The 19,586-nt window shown below is 32.7% G+C and overlaps 3 protein-coding genes across 3 annotated transcripts; 1 reads left to right on the top strand and 2 right to left on the bottom strand.

Moving 5' to 3' along the window:
• Positions 1 to 1,030: 1,030 nt before the first annotated feature.
• On the bottom strand, positions 1,031 to 3,176 carry LOC106757266 (universal stress protein A-like protein). The gene is made up of 4 exons (XM_014639897.2): positions 2,785 to 3,176; positions 2,597 to 2,691; positions 1,663 to 1,784; positions 1,031 to 1,352 (listed from the first exon to the last, which is right to left on the bottom strand). The coding sequence occupies exons 1-4, from the start codon at positions 2,966 to 2,968 to the stop codon at positions 1,265 to 1,267; spliced, it is 489 nt and encodes a 162-aa protein (XP_014495383.1). The 5' UTR covers positions 2,969 to 3,176; the 3' UTR covers positions 1,031 to 1,264.
• A 4,368-nt stretch (positions 3,177 to 7,544) lies between these two features.
• Positions 7,545 to 10,500, top strand: LOC106757117 (E3 ubiquitin-protein ligase BAH1). Its single transcript, XM_014639705.2, has 6 exons — positions 7,545 to 8,020; positions 8,276 to 8,520; positions 8,828 to 9,082; positions 9,419 to 9,556; positions 9,915 to 9,973; positions 10,122 to 10,500. The coding sequence occupies exons 1-6, from the start codon at positions 7,849 to 7,851 to the stop codon at positions 10,225 to 10,227; spliced, it is 975 nt and encodes a 324-aa protein (XP_014495191.1). The 5' UTR covers positions 7,545 to 7,848; the 3' UTR covers positions 10,228 to 10,500.
• Positions 10,501 to 12,841: 2,341 nt separating this feature from the next.
• Positions 12,842 to 19,250, bottom strand: LOC106756965 (ABC transporter C family member 4-like). The gene is made up of 11 exons (XM_014639556.2): positions 17,101 to 19,250; positions 16,695 to 17,015; positions 16,260 to 16,346; positions 15,531 to 16,160; positions 15,248 to 15,412; positions 14,684 to 14,978; positions 14,234 to 14,448; positions 13,763 to 14,068; positions 13,617 to 13,680; positions 13,291 to 13,530; positions 12,842 to 13,171 (listed from the first exon to the last, which is right to left on the bottom strand). Exons 1-11 carry the CDS (start codon positions 19,198 to 19,200, stop codon positions 13,071 to 13,073), a joined length of 4,524 nt encoding a protein of 1,507 aa, XP_014495042.1. The 5' UTR covers positions 19,201 to 19,250; the 3' UTR covers positions 12,842 to 13,070.
• Between the last annotated feature and the right edge of the window lie 336 nt (positions 19,251 to 19,586).

Genomic DNA, 19,586 nt, shown 5'->3' with positions numbered 1-19,586 from the left:
TGAATTTTTATATTTAAATGATTTTGGAAATTACTGTTGGTTTAAATGTTACCATGCAACTAAATTTACATCACCTTACTTTTTCAAAACCTTTTTCTGAGAATAAATCTGATGTCTATTATGTCACACTCACACCTTGTATATTTATGTTAATTGTTGATTGGAATTTTATCACATGAACTAAAAAGTAAATAGAACGATTAAAATTAGAAAACTTAAAATCCCACACAAGGTAAAATATGTGAATTGAAAGTACAATTAAGACAAACTTAATTAATTTTCAGAAACAGCATTGATTTTTTTTTAATCTCTATTTTTTATTAATACGTGTATTCACGAGTTAGCTCCCCTGTAAATTTCCTTGTAAATTTATACAAATATACTCGAAAATTACATGTGAGCTTATTCTACTATTTGACTTTGAAATTGCTCCTTTAATATTAAAAAAAAGGACACGAAAAGAGAGATTGAATAATGTGTTTATATTTTAAACATAAAAAGATTTTTGTCAGAGAATAACAATTGTTTTTCGATATTTATCTTGATAAATCTCTGAACAGTTGATTGTATTATTGCACTACACTTTGTATAAAACCTATACCATAAGATGAAGATATATTTATATTTTGTCACCTTATGTTCGATACTGATTGCATGATCAGGAGTTCAAATTATTTGGAGATGGAAGATAGCAAATGTTTTGGACTCACCCTTCAAATATTATCTATAAATCTCCAAAAGTGTATATTCTAACACAAAAATCACAATTAATAACAATGAAACTCGGCAATTCAGAACCTTATCCTTCAAAACTTTCTAACAATAAGTGCCCATGTTATTCTTTCATTGTTTCTTCTATCTTGCTAATAATAAGAAGAAAAACAAATCTTCTACGTTTATCCACAAAATCATGACCATATTGTCAATTGACACTGTTCATAAACCATATATATACCAGAAAAACAAGTTTATTTGATGTGATGAATCACAACTTTTCACGATTTATATATTGATACACACAACAGTAATATGAACAAGCTGCTCTTGAACAGTATAAATCAAGCACTGGGAAGAGGAAAAAGCATTGTGTTACATACATTATTTGTCGGTTCTAGCTATGAAAATTAAAAAGTAAAATGAACCTAAAAGCTCAAATTTAAAGTCTGCTATTCATGAAGAAAAAATATTATTGTAATTGCAAACATTTATTTTCCCTTTTTGGTAATTGATGTAGGGGTATTTGATTGTTGTGCAGAGAAAGATATCAGTGTTTGTGCTTTGGCTTCTTCACGATCATGACAGTGCAGTGTGCATGATGAGCACAATAGTCACTTACACTGCCCAAAACAGCCCTGCAAAGTTAAAATCAATCAGAAAGATATTTTGAAGCGTAAACACATGTGACCTTCTACACTACTAATGTGTGAAAAAGCAAATACAAAAGACAAAATTTTCAAGCTGGCTTCTGCTGGAAAAAAACAAATACATCACTCATGGATTTAAGGTCTGCTATTTGGTAAGAAATACATCACTCATTTTGTTTGCAAATTGGTTCATTTGAGAACGAACACCATTTAGCATATTGTATTATATCTTACTCTCATTCACACATTTCAGAGAAAAGGAAAAATTGTCATACTAGTATCTGGGATCAAAATGTACCTTTTTAGAGCCCCGTAACCATGACTACCCACAACCAACATTGAAGCATGGTGCTTTTCCACAGCATCACAAAGAACAATCCTAGGATCACCTTCCATCACGTCCACTGATACGTCATTTACCTGTTTAACTTAGCCATCAGATAACAATTGCAAAGGTATACCCACCCACACATAATATATACAATTTGGAAAATGATATTTTGACACCATTTTTTGACACTCATACGTGTCAGAATTTGGTTGGACGATTTCAAATTAAAAAAAGCTGAGGCAAGGACATATTTGAAAGAGAAAAACCAAAATTTTTTTTTAATTTGAAATTGTCCAACCACATTTTGACACGTATGCAATGTCAAAATGGTATCAAAAAATTAGTGTCAAAATATCATTTTCCATACAATTTTCACGTTCTTCAACAAAAAAAATGAAGTGAAAAATACAGCATCATCTTGTCTTATCTGTAATAAGAAAGGCAAATCTTCACTGCAGTATTAGGCAATTTTAAGTTGCTTTTTTTTTTTTATTACATTTCATTACCTCTTTATATCCGACAAGAAGACTAAACTCTCATGGAATCTATTTGATAAAACTAAAGAAAATGTTTCATGTTCATCTGCACTTAGAGAGAAAAGAGAAAAGAAAATTATAATATATCTGATGTGATAAAAAAACAAAAATAAAAAATATATATCGAGTGTCTTTCAGAGATGGAAAGATGTATTTGTATCATAGTATACTAAAACTGATGACTCATTAAATAATTGAAGCATTAAGTGAAACTAATGAACCATGAGATGCAGTCCAAGAACACAAAAACCAGCAAACAGAAATGGGTTAAACTTTGCTACAATATTTCAAACAATATGCATGCATATATACAAATAAGCAAAGTTTGGAAATAGAAAGTGATAGCATAGAATTGTTTATCATACGGATTTCTTGTGACATAGATCTATGGCATTTTCAGTGACTTTGGCAGCTATTCTTCTCAAATCCGCTTCGACAATAGGCAAAACCTCAGAGGCTCCTGCAAAACATTACGATGTAGTTAAAAGTCGTATAATGGTTACTATATCTGAAAGGAGCAGGAACAGGATGATCATTGGAGTTAATCTGGTACCAGGGCCAACAAAACCAACCGAAGCGGAGACAGAAGGCCTGGCATAAACAAGAACGAGCTTGAAGTTATGATTAAGGGTTGGCGATAGCAAGTGATCGAGAGTCCAGAGGAGAGCGTTGGTGCTGAAATCACTTTGGTCGATTCCAATCAGAATCACCTGCTTCTCGGACTCAGTGGTTGCCATGGAAATGCAGTTGCAGTTTGCAGTAAAGCATGTGGCGGTGCGCTGGTATGTGTATGAATTTATTCACATTGGAAAAAAGCGTAGAAGTAGAGGAACATTTGAATCGAGTTCGTGGGCGAAAAGATAACAGCATCGTACTATTCGGATGCTGTTCTATTCTACATCGTTCTAGAGTTCAGTACTAGGTAAATCAAACTGCGTACTCCACCCCTTTTAACCTAAACCAACCACGTAACTTTTCCTCCGAATGGGTCATAACTCCATCATTCCTGCCAAGAAACAAGCATCCATTTTCCGAGGATAATAACAAATCTAAATTTTACTACGTTTCTGCTAAATATTCTTTGTTATCAACCTTTTTTTTTTTCATGTTTTTCTTCCTATGGACCTACTTTTGGTACATGTCTTTCTTAACGGATTAGGTATGTGTCAAATCTTTTCATTATAAATGAAAAAAAGAAAGGATTCTGGAATTTCGGGAGAGATCAATGGACACATCGATTAAAATATTCGTTAGATAAAGATAAAGCCATTCTTTGTATGTCTCGTAAATTCAATTTGTTATAATACAAGAGAAAAATATATATTCCTGTTAGGTAAATATCATTGTTTCTTGTTCACTTTACAAAAGAAAGGTTCGACTAGAGCATCTAAAGCTATTGTTTTTTGTTTAAATGTTATTTTAACACTACGTACACCATAACTCACATTTTTTGGGTAAAAAAGAAGTATTTATGTTATTTTTAATTAAAGAGTTAGTAGGTATAAGTGAGAATAAATATAAAAATATATGAGTAATAATGTTTCTAATTATTTAGTGTTGAAAATTTTTAATATTGGAAGATATGGGTAGTTTCATTTATGAATGCTATGATAATTTTCATATGCTAATTAGTTGATAACCGCTGATACTATATCACAGTGTCTTGGTTTGACTTTATGAGTTAGTATTTTAGAAAAAGTTTAAATAAAATATGTAAGTAGTTTTTAAGTTTTTTTTAGAAATAAGAATTTTTATTTATGATAAAATTATGTATATCATTTATGTTTTGAAGAGATTTTTTTTTTAGAAATTTTGATTCACAATGGCTTCTTCTCTAATCTATCATGGTTTTGTAATAACTTATTAATACATTTTAATGATTTTTTAGGGGAGAACTTCTTAACTTTTATAGCATTTGAAATTGATTGAAAACTATAAAATTAAAACAGAATCATTAAAATAGAGGTAATTATTATTATAGGATTTTAAGAAAAAATTAAAAAAGATAAATGATAAAAGTAAAAATATTATTTTTGGAATTAAAAAATAGTTGGGGAGGTGTAGGGAACATGTGTAAAAGGGCGATTTTGTAATTAAAAATTGTTTGGGGAGGTGTAGGAAGCATTTGGAGAGGTGCAGGGAGTAGCACCCAACCATCAATTGGACTGAATTGAATTAGAGGCCCATCTTTCATGACCTTCTAATTTAGCTGCAAGAGTAACTTGTTTAACAAAATCTATTTAACTCAACAAAATACGCATTTTAATAAAAATTATTCACAAAATTTAAGTGTAAATTCATCTAAATTTAAATATTTTTTTCTTCCAAAATTCCAAATTTTAGACGCAAAAATATTACTGTTTTTGTAATTTATTACAACAAACATAACTAACATTTTTTTTATGTATCTGATATTCAATTTTAAGATTAAAACTCACTGGCAAAAATGATATATTTTTTATATATTACTAAAGTATATGGATGAATTTTATAAAAATTATAATTTGACCTATAACTAAAAATGTACTTAATCCAGTAAATTGTCTCACATTGAAGCAGGCAGAAACAAATGAGAGAGGCAATTAATTAATTTTAAGGACAATCTACTAAATCTATGGCTTCTATTTGACTCAAAAAACGATTGTCACTTTCCAAAAGTGGGTTGTTGCAGTTGGAATTACTGATACATTGTCAAAGATACTTTATATAACCCATTCAACTAAACTATATTATCTCTGTTGTTCAATTATTCCATCAATAAGTGACAAATAAAAGGTTTTGAATTCTTCATATAAATTCATCTAATTATTATAAAACTCAAAGTGCTTGCATATAATCACCATTAGCAAATCATATAGCCGAAAATTTCAAGTTATAAAGGAGAAAAAATAATTTCAAAACATACAATCGAATTAAGTAATAATTTTATTTATGTGTTTAATCATCAATTACTATATTAGTATATAATTAAGGAGTAGTTAATTAATTTTTAGAAAGTAATATTTTCCTATGGGATAGATAATATAGTGGTGAACATTTATTAGTGATCCTTCCACTTACTGTCCTCAAATCGTCAAAAGACAATGATTTATTGTCCATTTTGGCTTCTGAAAACCACAGCCATCCATTTAAAATAACATAATAAGAATGATTTGATACCTAATATGATATCATCATCATAATCAATAGATTATAGAGATCTATCTATGTGTTCAATCAAAAACCATTGTCCATTTTGTTTTCTGTGTGCTGTGGATGGAAAAACATAAGTGAATTTCACTGCCAACAAACATCCAATCCAAATTCTCACGAGTGTAGAATTTGTATGTATATAAATTTCAAATTTTCTTCTATATTTAAATTACTTTAGAAAAATTATCTCTACTTTTTATTACTATAGAAGTTATCGTAAATAGAAGGCAAATTTAGTTCAAGAAGTATGAATGGGGGAAAATTCTTTCGATAAATATACAAACAGTAATTGCAGAAGATTTATTTTTCATTTTATTTTAAATAACTAACAAATAGCTGTTTTTAAAAATGAAAAAATAGTTAGAAGATTGAAAATAACAATTTTTAAATCCCCAAATTTAATAAGATAACAAAATAAATTTCTCAACCTTTATTTATTTTAAAAAATAATATTAACAATTTAAAAAACCGTTTTAGAAAAATACGTCTTATCAACAAAATAAATCTGAACAGGACATGTCTCAGTTTAGAAAGAAAAAAAAAAAACCGTTTTATAGTTATAGATTACAGACTTTTTAAAATGAAAATATGACAACCAATAATCTCTAGCACGTAAGCAAAATTATATTGAAACCAAAACTGTGTAAGATAAGAGGGGTTGAGTTGGTAATGGATTATAAATTTTGTTTTAAAATTTTCTATATACATAGAAACATAATTAATTATATAAATATTTTTTAAATATATTTAATCATAGAAATACTTTTTAATTTTTTAATTAATTTTGTTAACTATTCTAATTGAATAATTGTAATAATTACATTTAAATTTCAAATTATTATATTATAATCAATAATTAAAATATAATTTATAAGTGTTAAGAATTTTAATTATAATACTGTACTTTCTTAAAATAACATAACATAATTGTAAAGTTAATATTTTAAATCAGCAAGCAAGGCAACCTGTTCGGATCCATCTTTGGCAAACTAGGCAGATGGAATAGGGCGGGTTAACTGTCAATCATATTTTTATGAACAATGATATTTTAATACTATTTTTTTTACATCATTTTGATACTGCACATATATTAAAATGTGGTTGGACAATTTTAAATTAAAAAAATACTTTGATTTTTCTTTTTCAAATATATCATTGTTTCAGTTTTTTTAATTTGAAATTGTCCAACTACATTTTGACACATGTACAATGTCAAAATGATATAAAAAAATGATGTTAAAAGATCATTTTTGTATTTTTATCATTGTCTAACATTAAACAGTATTTTTTAAATTCATTTAAGAATTATTTTTTAAATAAAAATGTTTTAACTAATATATCTAGTCGTATAAGGATGGTCTCCAAGAGAAAAACTTAAATTTCAAATTTTATAAGTAGAAAGATAAACTACATATTATTATTCCTTACAAAAAGATAAACAAACTTTATGAGAAATAAATAATTACATTGACTATATTAATTAAAATTAAATCGAGAACAACATTGATATAATTATGGGCAAATAATTGTTATAGAAGATTATTACAGATATAGTTCTATTAAATGTATAGTAGTCAATATGATTTTTATAGTTTACTATTATTATAAATGTTGGCCTTATTATTATTATTATTATTATTATTATTATTATTATTATTATTGATAATAAAAGTCCTTTAATCAATTATTTTTCATATTTTTAATGTTATTATGTTAATACATTATAAAAATTAAATAATTTTCTAAATGTATTTTAAAAATACAAATTGAAAATATATAATTGAAATATTAACGGTGCATAAAATCTAGTATCGTGTTTATTAAAAGATACAGGTCATAGAACTTCTGTTTAAGGCAAAGTTGACAACTATTGCAGAAGAAGCGTAGACGCAACGTAAACGGTTTTCGCTGTTACACACTAAAAGTGTAACGTAGGTCATCCTTTTTCCTTTTTCTGATCACGTAAAAGTGGTGTTGGAGAGTTTTTTTGTGGTGTGAAGGTGTTTGTAGAAAGGTTACATTTTTGTTGCAAGATTTTTCATAAAGATTTCCTGTTCATGCCATGTTTGAACATCATCATTATCATGTTTTGATTTTGGCAGAATAACCAACTACTTTAAAATATATTAAATATATATTTTAGAGTCCTTAAATCTCTCGTTTTAAGGCTTGGTTTATGATAATTACGCATTAATTGGGAGATCGTAATCTGATATTTGACTTTTTCACCCTGAGATAGTCAGCGGGTTTGTTTTCTCAGATTAATTTTCACACGTCAAACTGCGAGGGGAAGTGTTCAGTTCAGATATATATTGAGGAGAGAGATGCCGCAACAAAAGCCAAATTTCGATCCTAACACTTCCTAAACCTTAAACAGAGTCACATTCTTTCTCTCTGTGCTGTCGTTTGTTCTTCACTGAAAAACATGAAGTTCTGCAAAAAATACCAGGAATACATGCAAGGCCAGGAGAAGAAGCTTCCAGGCGTAGGATTCAAGAAGCTCAAGAAAATCTTGAAGAGGTGCAGGAAAAACTCTCCATCTCAGAAACTCCTTAATGCAACCCTTGCCGCCAAAACCTGCCCAGACCAATGCCCAGGTTATCAATTTTTTTTTCCTATTTCCTTATGTTTCGAAGTTTCGATTTTTACCCTTTACAGAGTGCAATCAACCGCAGATAGAGGGGAACGATGGAGGGAGGAAAAAAAAACGACTCTTTTATCTGTTTTTCTATTCTATTAACCAATTCCAAAGGGAACCTTAACCTTCTGTTATTGTTATATTTTAACTTTGATTGCTTGATGTATTAATTTTCTTGTATCTATCATGTGGCTAACTTGATATAAGTATTCAGTGTGCGATGGAACCTTCTTCCCTTCCCTTCTGAATGAAATGTCAGATGTAGTGGGGTGTTTTAATCAGCGTGCGCAGAAATTGTTGGAGCTGCATCTGGCTTCTGGCTTCAGAAAGTACTTTTTCTGGATCAAAGGCAGATTGCAAGGAGACCATACTGCTCTGGTTGAAGAAGGCAAAGATCTTGTCACGTATGCACTCGTAAATGCCATTGCAATTAGAAAAATACTCAAGAAATATGATAAGGTATGCTTATATTTTCTGCTTCCCCCTGACAAGTTTTAACAAGGACAAAACATAGATATAGTTTATTAGGTGCTTTTGGGGTTTTGGAGCTGGAGTAGTTCTGTTCCTATCAGAATTGGGGAGTTAGTAAATCAAGGGAACTAAAGGTCTGATTCTGATTGAATATAAATTTCAAAATTAAGTAATCTAATTTGATTTTGTAAATATCGGTTTTGTTTGGTAGATTGGTAAAGGTTAGTTTATGTCATTTTGGTGAAAATTTATGAGTGTTTGTTGTGTGTTCTTTCTTCTACTACTGTCACTGCAGATTCATTATTCGAAGCAAGGGCAATTATTCAAGTCGCAGGTCCAGAGTATGCACAAGGAGATTCTTCAGAGTCCCTGGCTTTGTGAGCTTATGGCCTTCGACATCAATTTAAGGGAAACTAAGGTCAAGTCAAGGAAGGCACATGCTTTGTTCGATGGATGTTCTCTCACAATTAAGGATGGGAAGCCCTCCCTTATTTGCGAGCTCTTTGATTCTATCAAATTGGATGTTGACTTGACTTGTTCTATATGCTTGGTAAGTTTCTCATTATCAGTCATTGGATGAGTTTGCTTCAAATTTAATCTATCATTTGTTATGTATTTGAATATTACTTTTGTACGCATGCAAGAAAGGTCTAGTAAAGTTAAATATCATAAATTGGATTTTTAAATTGAAAGTCAAATTCTGTTGCTTCCAAAACACTGAATGCTTATCCTTCAACTATTTTATTTGTTTATGGTTTCATTTATCTCACATATATCAGTGATTTTCACTTTCCCGAGCAACATCAGAAAGAGATGGAGTAAATTGACAATTCAGTTTAGATTTCTCCAAGTGAAACAATATGTTTCCAATTGGCTCTTGTTACAGGACACAGTGTTTGATCCAGTTTCTCTGACTTGTGGCCACATATTCTGCTATATCTGTGCTTGCTCGGCTGCATCAGTATCTATTGTTAACGGACTTAAGTCTGCAGATTCCAAAAAGAAATGTCCTCTATGCCGTGAGGTAAGCTCCTACAATTTCATTACTGTAACGGGAAGGGAAAATTTTCATTTTAATTGATTCCATAACTTCACTCAAAAAGATGTCTATAAATCATGTGAATAACTTATGATGAAATCTGGATCAAGCTATAAAGCTTCATTTGATGTTAACTTTGAACAGCATATTTTATGTGAAACTTGCTAGAGTTCAAGCACTAAAACCAGTTTTACAGTCTAATATTCAGATCTTCCAATAGGCTAAACTAAACTCAAATTACCTTAGTGCTGAACAACTATATGGCTCTTAGGAATTGGGTACCAAAGTCATTTTATGTCTATTCTTGACTACTTACACTCNGTTCTACTATTGTTTATCGCAGGACTCTGTATATGAAGGTGCTGTGCACTTGGAAGAACTGAATATTCTGTTAGGCAGAAGGTAAATCCTACATATCCCATTATTTGGGGGCATAAAACCAGGGGAAGTAACTGGTAAAGAAAGATGGGTGTTATTAGAACATGTTTTTATATCATGTTGTTTCCGGAAAATCCTTAAACAAACATCACTGATTTGAATCCTTTAACAGCTGTCAGGAATACTGGGAGCAGAGGCTTGAGACAGAGAGGGTGGAGAGGATTAAGCAAATAAAGGAACACTGGGATTCACAGTGTAGGGCATTCATGGGTGTCTAAGTTGAACATGCAATTTTCCTAACTTCTTTTGTAGAGTATAAGGTTTGTAGTTTTAGTCTGAAATTAAAGTATGCATGTTTGATTGTTATGTTATGCATGGTGGTGGTGGCAATGTTTTTACTTCTTGCCTATATTGTATGTATTTATCTGACTTTGAAAATGGATATAGAAAGTCTATTCATTTCATCAACCTTTATATTTTTAGCATATTGCTCTTGATGGAAAAATATTGTGGATCTTCTTAAAGATAAACACCTCTACATTGGAATTTCATCATCTTCTAGATATTAAGAATATTAAATTTTGAATTCATCTCATTTTAAATTATTTGTTCTTTTATATATTTTGTTTCAACGAGACAAATCAAATTTACTGAATTTTACCTTTTTTATTAGGATAGAATATTTCAATGATCAAAGATATTTAAATATAAAAAAATTGTTAATAATTTAAAAAATTCGTCAACGAATTTTTTTAGTTAATTTTAGTGGAAGTTATGATTTCACTAACTATTCTGGCCGACATGGATTTTAGTTGTTGACTATTATTTTTATTATTTTACTTTTTAATTAATGCTGGAAGATTACTTTTTCTAGTTGAGGTTGGCACAAAAACAATACTAGCTAATGTGGATTAAAAGTTTATACAATTAAAAAAATAATCTTTTCGAGATTGAGAAAATATTACTAATTTAGGGTAATAAAAAACAATTATTTTAAAAAACTCTTATAAATAACAATAAAAAAATCTCAATTGATATAAAGTAAATATTAATCATTCTTATAATGTAAAATTAATGACGTCTTAATCTAAATTATATATATATATATATATATATATATATGGGTGTGTTAACATGCGTACGCCTGATTTTCAGTTGATACGTTTTAACAATGTGTACCGGATTATAATAGACAAAAATACCCTCATTTATCATGGATTCTAAGTTTCAAGGTCAAAGATATTTCAATAATTTTCATTCTCAAAACTAAAAAAAAAAACTCAAACCCTTACTCGCATTCCTCATTCCTCTCAATCCTTTCTTTTCATTTATGTTTCATCTTTCTCACTCCAACATTTAATCTGTCATCTCTATTGCTCCAATTGAAAAAAAAAATCAGAAACTCTTGCTTAACCCTAATCCACTTTCCTCACTTATCCAATTTGTTTCTCTCTCATTTCCATACTCTCCCTCAGCCACACACAACAACCCGTGACATCGTAATTTGTTGCTCTTGCTCTGTTCGTTCATTTGGAGGATGTGTTACATATTTTCCCTTCTTATTATTATTAAATTTCATTTTTAAATTAAATCATGTAAATAAAACCTTCATAAATCAATTAAATTTTCATATATTATTTACACATCTACACCACATTTCATTATATATTTTTAAAGAACAAGATATTTCTCTCTATTGTCCTTCTCCCTTTACACAAAGTGTTTCTTTTTCCTTTCTCTATTGGTATGAGATACATGATGTAAGATTACAACCTATAATTGAAAGAATTGTACTCCTAGGAGCTCTTCTATACCTATTTCTTTAATTTTCTTATGTCCTTTTTTATAAGTGAATCAACTTCTACAAGCGTTTAGAATAAACTTTAACCACTATGCAAGATAAAAAAAACAGTAAAATCATTTTTTACCTTTGAGATTTGGNAANAGTAANNTAAAGTGACAAAGTTTATATTCATTTTACACACATTAATAAATATAAAATGATTATAAAAGAGTAAACTTTTTCAATTTTTAAAAAATATCTCTGATTCAAATTACCACCACCATCTTCAATTAGGTTGAGATGAGAGAAAAAATGGTGGAGTGATGACAGAGAAAATGTTGAAATGAGAGAGAAAATATCTCTGATGACAAAGGGTTTCTGATTTTTTTTTCAGTTAGGGATGAGAGAGAAAATGTTAGAGGGAGAGAGAGATGAAAGGGAAAGGGTTGAGAGGAATGAGGGAGGTGAGTAAGGGTTTGGGTTTTTTTTTTTTTTTTAGTTTTGAGAATGAAAATTATTTAAATCTTAAAACTTAGAATTCATGATAAATGAGGATATTTTTGTCTATTATATATATATATATATATATACCCATTTACTTTTTTATTTTTCAGTTAAGTTTTTCATTAGCTTTCAATACACTATTGATCCAAACACTTTATCTTTGTTATCTCTTACTTTTTTATTTTATTGTTAATTTTCAGCATCTAGTATGTTAGAAACAAAATATTTATTGAAATATTAATTTCATGCTTAATAATATTTTGCTTCAACAAAAAAATTATAGTTCAATAACTAAAATAGTTTTGGTAAGAAAATAAATCATTTAGTTATTATAATATATTAATATCAGTTTTGTATTAGTTTAAAGAAAACATAGTTTTACAACTAAAATAATTCATTATTTTTTTAATAGAAAAATGATTAACTAAACTTAAAAACAGTTTAGCAATGACTGGTTTATTTCATCTGTCTTAAGTTATATAGTTTGGTTTAGTTCAGAATGATTTTTTCTTCTATCCTATAAACTATGGACAACCCTGATTATAGGTGATTTGATGAGATGAAACAAAAAATGACATTAAGAAATGATAAGTGTTTTTGTGTGCTCAGAAGTAAAGGTGATCCATATATCCTTCATAAAAAATATATAACATTATTGGAATAGTGAACCCACTCCACACATCAATTTTCTTACATTCTTTGTCATGATCATTTCCTATGCATGGATAATCCTAGATCGAACAAAATAAGAGGAAAACCATGTTTTATTTGTCACTGATATATGGCTGCTGGAGGCAGCCATGCAAAGAAGAAGCACCAGAGATTCTTAACTTCTTATAGTCCACTGGATCGGTTGGCATATTCCTGAACTAATGCCCCAAACAGAGATTCTCTCTGAAGCAAATTGGAGGGCTTATCAAATTCTTTCGCTCGCCCTAATACAAACACAACAACAACAAATCAAGGCTACTATATGGAAAAAGCACAAGGACCATGCAGTGAGCAATCCAATGCAATGCAAAGAGAGAATTAGAATATATAGATATAGATATACCTGCGTCTACAACTAAAACTCTGTTACAGTCCATGACTGTGGGTATTCTGTGAGCAATGCTGATGATGGTGCATGCTGCAAAATCCTCTCTTATGATCTTTTGAATAACACTATCAGTTTGAGAATCAACAGAAGCTGTTGCCTCATCCATAAACAAAAGTCGGCTTTTCTTAAGTATAACTCGCCCTAGACAAAGCAACTGTCTTTGCCCCACACTCCAGTTCTCTCCGTTTTCCACCACTTCATTGTTCAAACACATCTTTCTCATTAGTACAAAAATGAAGAAAACTAAACAACCCAAATCAATCAGGAAAATCTCTCTCTACCTGAAGAGTCAAGTTTTTCAGGCTTAGCTGCAACAACATCTTTTAGCTGACAACGCTCCAAGCTCTACCACAACACAGTTATTAGACTCATGGATTCAAAATCTTCATCCGAAAAGTTTACAGATTTCAATTGGTTCGCTACTTACCTTCCATATTTCTTCATCTGTATATTGTCCAATTGGATCAATGTTGCTTCTGACTGTTCCTTCAAAAAGCACAGGCTCCTGAGGAATTATGCCAAACCGTGATCTAAGATCGTGAAGTCCCAAGATGGATATGTCAATACCATCAACCACTATTTTCCCTCCCGAAGGTTCAACCAGCCTAAATAATACTTGAATTAAAGTTGACTTTCCACTCCCAGTTCGACCCACAACACCAACTTTTTCACCCCCAGCAATGCTTAAAGTAATGCCTTTGAGCACAAGAGGAGTATTTGGACGATATCTGACCTGTTCACCAGAAGCTCGAGTCATCATGATAGTGTTGCACAATGCAAATTAGTAATGGAAAGCTCAAAATTAGAAACAATGCTCAGGTTAGAGAAATCAATGAATTATTTTTCAAAAGATGTGCTTTCATATGTGAAACAATCAATTTCTTCTTACTCAAGTTACCTTTAAGTCTCTGATATCCACATTTCCTTGACCGGGCCAATTTGAAGGAGGTAGGTGATCCTTGATATTCCATGCTGGTTCCGATGGAATATCTGTAAACTGCTTTATCCTCTCGACAGACACCATCTTGTTTTCGATGAAACAACTCATGTATACAGCCCAGAACAAAACAGTGTTTAAGGACAACCCATAAGAGAGAGATAAACCGACATTTTCTACCTCAAGAAGAACAACCCAATCAGTTCATAATAAAATTTTGGTTGACATATATAGTATAAGATGCAATGCAAGACTACGAGGTACTATAATTTAATCTGATGTGTATGCAGAAAATAGACACAATCGTAAGAAATACGCAATTTAAAGAAGTATTATTGTGATCAGAGAGTAAAATTAACATAAATAGACAATAGGCACCGAAGTTTGAGAGTTTCTTTGGTGTCAATTTACCTGGCTTTATGATACTGCTGGGTAAGATGATCATGAACATGGCAGAAATGCAAAAGGCAAAGCTTCCAATCAATTCTAAGCGGAATCCCAACCACTCATTACAACTATAGTTGTGGAAATCTATTCTCAAATTAGCATTCACCCGTTTCAGATTTTCATCACAGAATATCTTTTGCTTTCTGAATGAACGGATTGTCATGACCCCTGCAATGCTTTCGGAGAAGTGATGAATAACTGGGGCTTTGGTAATTGAATCCATGCGAGTAAATTCCCGAGATGATGCAAGATAGTAACCCTGAAAACGCATGAATCGTTTACATAAAGTACACAAGATAAATTCAATTCCAAACACAGGAATCGTTTATTTTTCTGCACATTATCAAACACAGCCATTCGAATTTCCATTGACAATGAACAGAAAACTCTGTAAATGGCTTTAACACGGTGGAAGCTATAGTAAAAATCCACAAATTCATATTACAAGATGGAATGTATTTTCAGTTTTACACATTTGCAACCAAATAAAGGCAAAGCATTAGAGCATTAGGGTAATAAAAATCATACCCGGTACCACATATTTAACCAAACAAGAGGAATTATCAAAATCACAGTTGGCCAAGAATTTTGACAGGTTATGATGAAGATGCCGAGCAAAGATAAGTGCATGATTATAATAGCTCCCATGTATAAGGGTAGAAGGCCATCAACATTGGCTTGATCAGTGGATGCCTGCAGAAGTTAAAAAAAAGAAAAATAAGTCATCATAAGAGTGTGATTAACATATGAAATGTAAAAGTTTATATTGATGAAGATGTTCCTCACGGCATACTTGGCACTAAGTTCTTACCCTACTTAGAATTCTTCCAGATGGCGTGGTGTCAAAGAAAGACATGGGCGCATGCAAGATGCTATGAAGAATTTGTGTGAAGAATAATTGTGCTGTCCTTAGCCCCATGAGAGTAAAGAAGTAGGATCTGGCTACTAACAAAACACTGGAAACAACTGCAATAATTGCATAGACGTAGATGAACAGAGAAGGGTTAAACAATTTAGCACGTTCTTCTGAGGTTTCATATGCCAACCAATAATCACTTGCCATCAAAGACGCTTGCCATAACAAAGACAGGACCAATACTGTTGTAATGCCCAACCACCCAAACGCCTCAGTGCAATAGAGTTTATACATACGTAAGCTCACTTTTCCAGTTGCTCTCTCCTCTTCTTGGACGAGTTTAGAACTTTTCTTGCCACACTTGGGCTTATCAATAGAATTGTTTTCACCATTGGTTCCCCTGTTAATTGAAGCTGCCTCTAGAGCTATCGTTGGTTTGTTCAAATTTTCACCTGGCATGACCATACAGTACTCCACTAATTCCATGGAACTCTCATGCGCAACGACGAGAGCTTTAAAATCCATTCCAGACTCTAATAGATCATCATATTTCCCTGATTGAACTATCTTACCGTCCCTCGTCACCTTTATCAAGCAGATACAAAGGTATTTGAATTACTTCCCAAATCAATCCGAAGAATAGAACAAATGAAGAAGCATAACAGCGTGAGAAAAGAAACTTACTAATATACGATCCACATTACGTAAGAAATCTACTTGATGTGTTACAAGAATAGTGGTCTTGCCTCTTAGAGCTCCCCTCACGCATTCCTGTATTGAAGCCATTCCACTAACATTAAAAATCATAGATTTTGCACCTAAACTAAGGAAGAATATTTAGGTAGAAATGAAGAGTTGTTTGATAATTCGTAGGATATCACTAAAAGCTTAGGGGTTAGAATCTAGACAAAGTTTTGAGTTTAACCCTCTCCAATGTTTGACCAATATCAAACTGGAATGTGTAGAATTTCTTAATGTAACAATTCAATGAATACTAGTTAAATTGTTAAAGCAACAAACTCGCACATGCCTGAACCTGATACAATTTAGCAATGAGTAAATAGGTACATTTACACTAAACGTAATCCAGAGTAGGACTCTAATGTTCGGAATAGTCACCTTAAATATTTCAGAACCTGTATGAGCATCAACAGCACTGAAGACATCATCAAGAAGATATACATCACAGTCTTGATACACAGCCCTGGCAAGTTGTATACGCTGCTTCTGGCCTCCGCTTAGGTTGATACCACGTTCTCCAATTTCTGTCTGATCCCCATAATCCATCATTTCCAAATCTTTCTCCAAACAACACGCCCTGATAACTTCATCGTACCTCTGTCTGTCCATAGGTAAACCGAAGAGAATGTTTTCTTCAATGGTCCCATTTTGAATCCAACATGTCTGTGCAACATAAGCAACACTCCCACAAACCCGAACCTTCCACAGAAATATATTATTGCATAATCAGACTCAACTGTAAACATCCTTAAAAAAGTTCTAAATTTTGAACTAGAAATCATACCTTTCCAGAAATCTTGTGCATCTCTCCAAGAATTGATGCAAGAAGGGACGACTTTCCTGACCCTACGGTCCCAACAATTGCTGTAAGCTCACCCTTTCTAATATTCAAATTGATATTTTTCAAGTCCTGCTGAGTGTTATCATCATCCCAACTAAAAGTTCCATGTATGATTTCCACGGCTGTCTGTCCACCACATCCTTCCTCTCTCTCAACTGAATCATTCGACAATTCTCCGCTCAACATGAACTTGTCTAACCTCTCCAGTGATATCCTTGCTTGTGAAAGAGATATCATAGACTGTGGGAATGTCCTAATAGGCTCCTGCAATAACCTGAACACAGCTGTTGCAGTGAACACTGTGCCTGCATCAAGTTGAACTCCCAACAAAATAGCCGTTCCAAATGTAAGAGTTGACGCCAAAAACGGTGTGCTCCACAACACAACAATGGTGCCACAAATTGAGAACAGCAGCTTGGAGAGCCACCCATACTCTGTTTCACGGAAACCCAAAATTCTCTGATTGAAATGTTCCTCCCAGGCCTGATACTTGATCACACGCATGTAGCTAAGCATCTCATTCACAGCTTTCATTTTGGAGTCCCGGCTCACCATCAGATTTTGTTGGAACTTGTTGTTTCTTTGGGTGCCCATCACAGAATAGACAAAAACACCGAGCAGAGCAAGAAACGCGCCTATAACTGATGCACCTAAACAATTGTAAAGCAGAACCAAGGCAATACCAACTTGGAGTGGCATCATCCACACAGCGTGTAACTGGAGCATCATGTCAGAGAGTTGCTGGGTATCCACTGCCATGTAATTCACAACTGTCCCAACTCCATGTTCCTTCCGAGAAGAGAATGATAGCTTTAACCCCTTTCTATACAAAGTGGAGATAAGAGTGGAGCGTATAAGCATCCCAAGCTTTTGAGCTTGGAAGTTGAAATGATGAGTAGCCATGACTTCGATGAACTTAGCAACGAAAAGAATCAACACGAGGTAGTATCCTTCATATTCAGAGTTTCTCTTCCCTGATGTGAAATCCACAAAACTTTGTATCAGAATCGGCCCCACAAACATGACACAGAGCCTAATGATTGCAAGCACGGCATTTAAGGCTAACTCCTTCCAAAAGCACCGAAGCAAAGTCATTCTAACAGGATGCTTTGATGTCTCGTTTGAAATACGCCATTTAGATTCAAAAATGGATGACATTTTCTCAGCTCTATGCTCCGGAGAAAGCGTTGGAATATCATCAATCTTCAGCACGGACTTGTACCCTTTACTCAGTAAGGGGTTTATCCAAATCCAAAAAGCCTTGGATAATAGAGAAGCTGAAGCAAAACCAGTAACCTCGGATTTTCTCTCAGTACCATCATGCAACTTAGTTTTTCCATCCACAAGTGGTCGTGTTTCTTCTGTAGCCAAAACAATGCCGGTGGATCCTTTAAGCGCCACAAAAAGAAGAAATAACGACAGCGGGAACGAAATGAAAGAGACCACCTCATCCACCCCGAAGCCGAAGGCTTCATCCACGTCCACCGAGACCAAACGTATAACCGCAGAAACAGTGAATAAAGAAATGACAAAGAAAGATACAATCCAATAAACTCGAACGGAAAGAGGGTGTGCAACGACCTGAATCCTTTTCTCGTGGATGATGAAGAAGGCAAGCACAGCCTGTGTTATGGCTTGGACTAACCAAAACACCTCGTCAACCTGCTTCCACGGCGCCATGGAGGTACTGCTAAACGTAAGAACAGAAGCAACCGTGTAGAGTATAGTCAAAACAACCACTACAGTTATGGTTAACTTAAACCGCACAGTTATTGAGTAAACGGGTCTGTTCTTTCTGATGAATGGTCTGCTGAGGTCGTTAGTGGAGCCACCATTGAAGGTGGACCTTTTCCAGAGCTTGGTGGCAGCAAACACGAAGAGAAACACGAGGAGTACGACATCAACGAAAGACAATATAGCTCTTTGAGGACAAGGTGTGAGGAAAATATATCCCAGCCATTGAAGCATAGTTGAGAGAAACGTCTCCTCTGAGGTTTGTTTCACAGGGAATGCACAAGAGAGGGTTGAAGATGCAAGGGACATGCTTGTGTGATGAAACTTCAACTTCAACTTTTCGCTCTCAGTCTCTCTGTTACTTCATGCACCTCTCAGAACCAGAGGTATCAATGAATTGTTATAGTAAGGTGCAGCAATGGCAACACCATGCACAGGAATTTGCACTATAAAATGATGGAGTTTTTCTTAGTAAAATACTAGCACATTAAATAACTTACATGGGATATGAATCAGACCAAGCAATGTTTTCCATTTCTGGTAGCATTTTGCATTATGAATTATTAATTGCTTCTAACCATTGGGAGTGATTACAGCTAAAAAATTGAAAGTACGTTGAAGACGTAGAAAGCTTACAACTCATTTGAAGGAGAAGCACCTTACTTCCCTTCCCTTTTTGTGCATCACGCGTAGGC

Source organism: Vigna radiata, chromosome 3 (assembly GCF_000741045.1).
Source record: "Vigna radiata var. radiata cultivar VC1973A chromosome 3, Vradiata_ver6, whole genome shotgun sequence".
NCBI lineage: Eukaryota > Viridiplantae > Streptophyta > Magnoliopsida > Fabales > Fabaceae > Vigna > Vigna radiata.
Note: the sequence above shows the minus strand (reverse complement) of the source record. Positions and strands in the feature narration are given on the sequence as shown.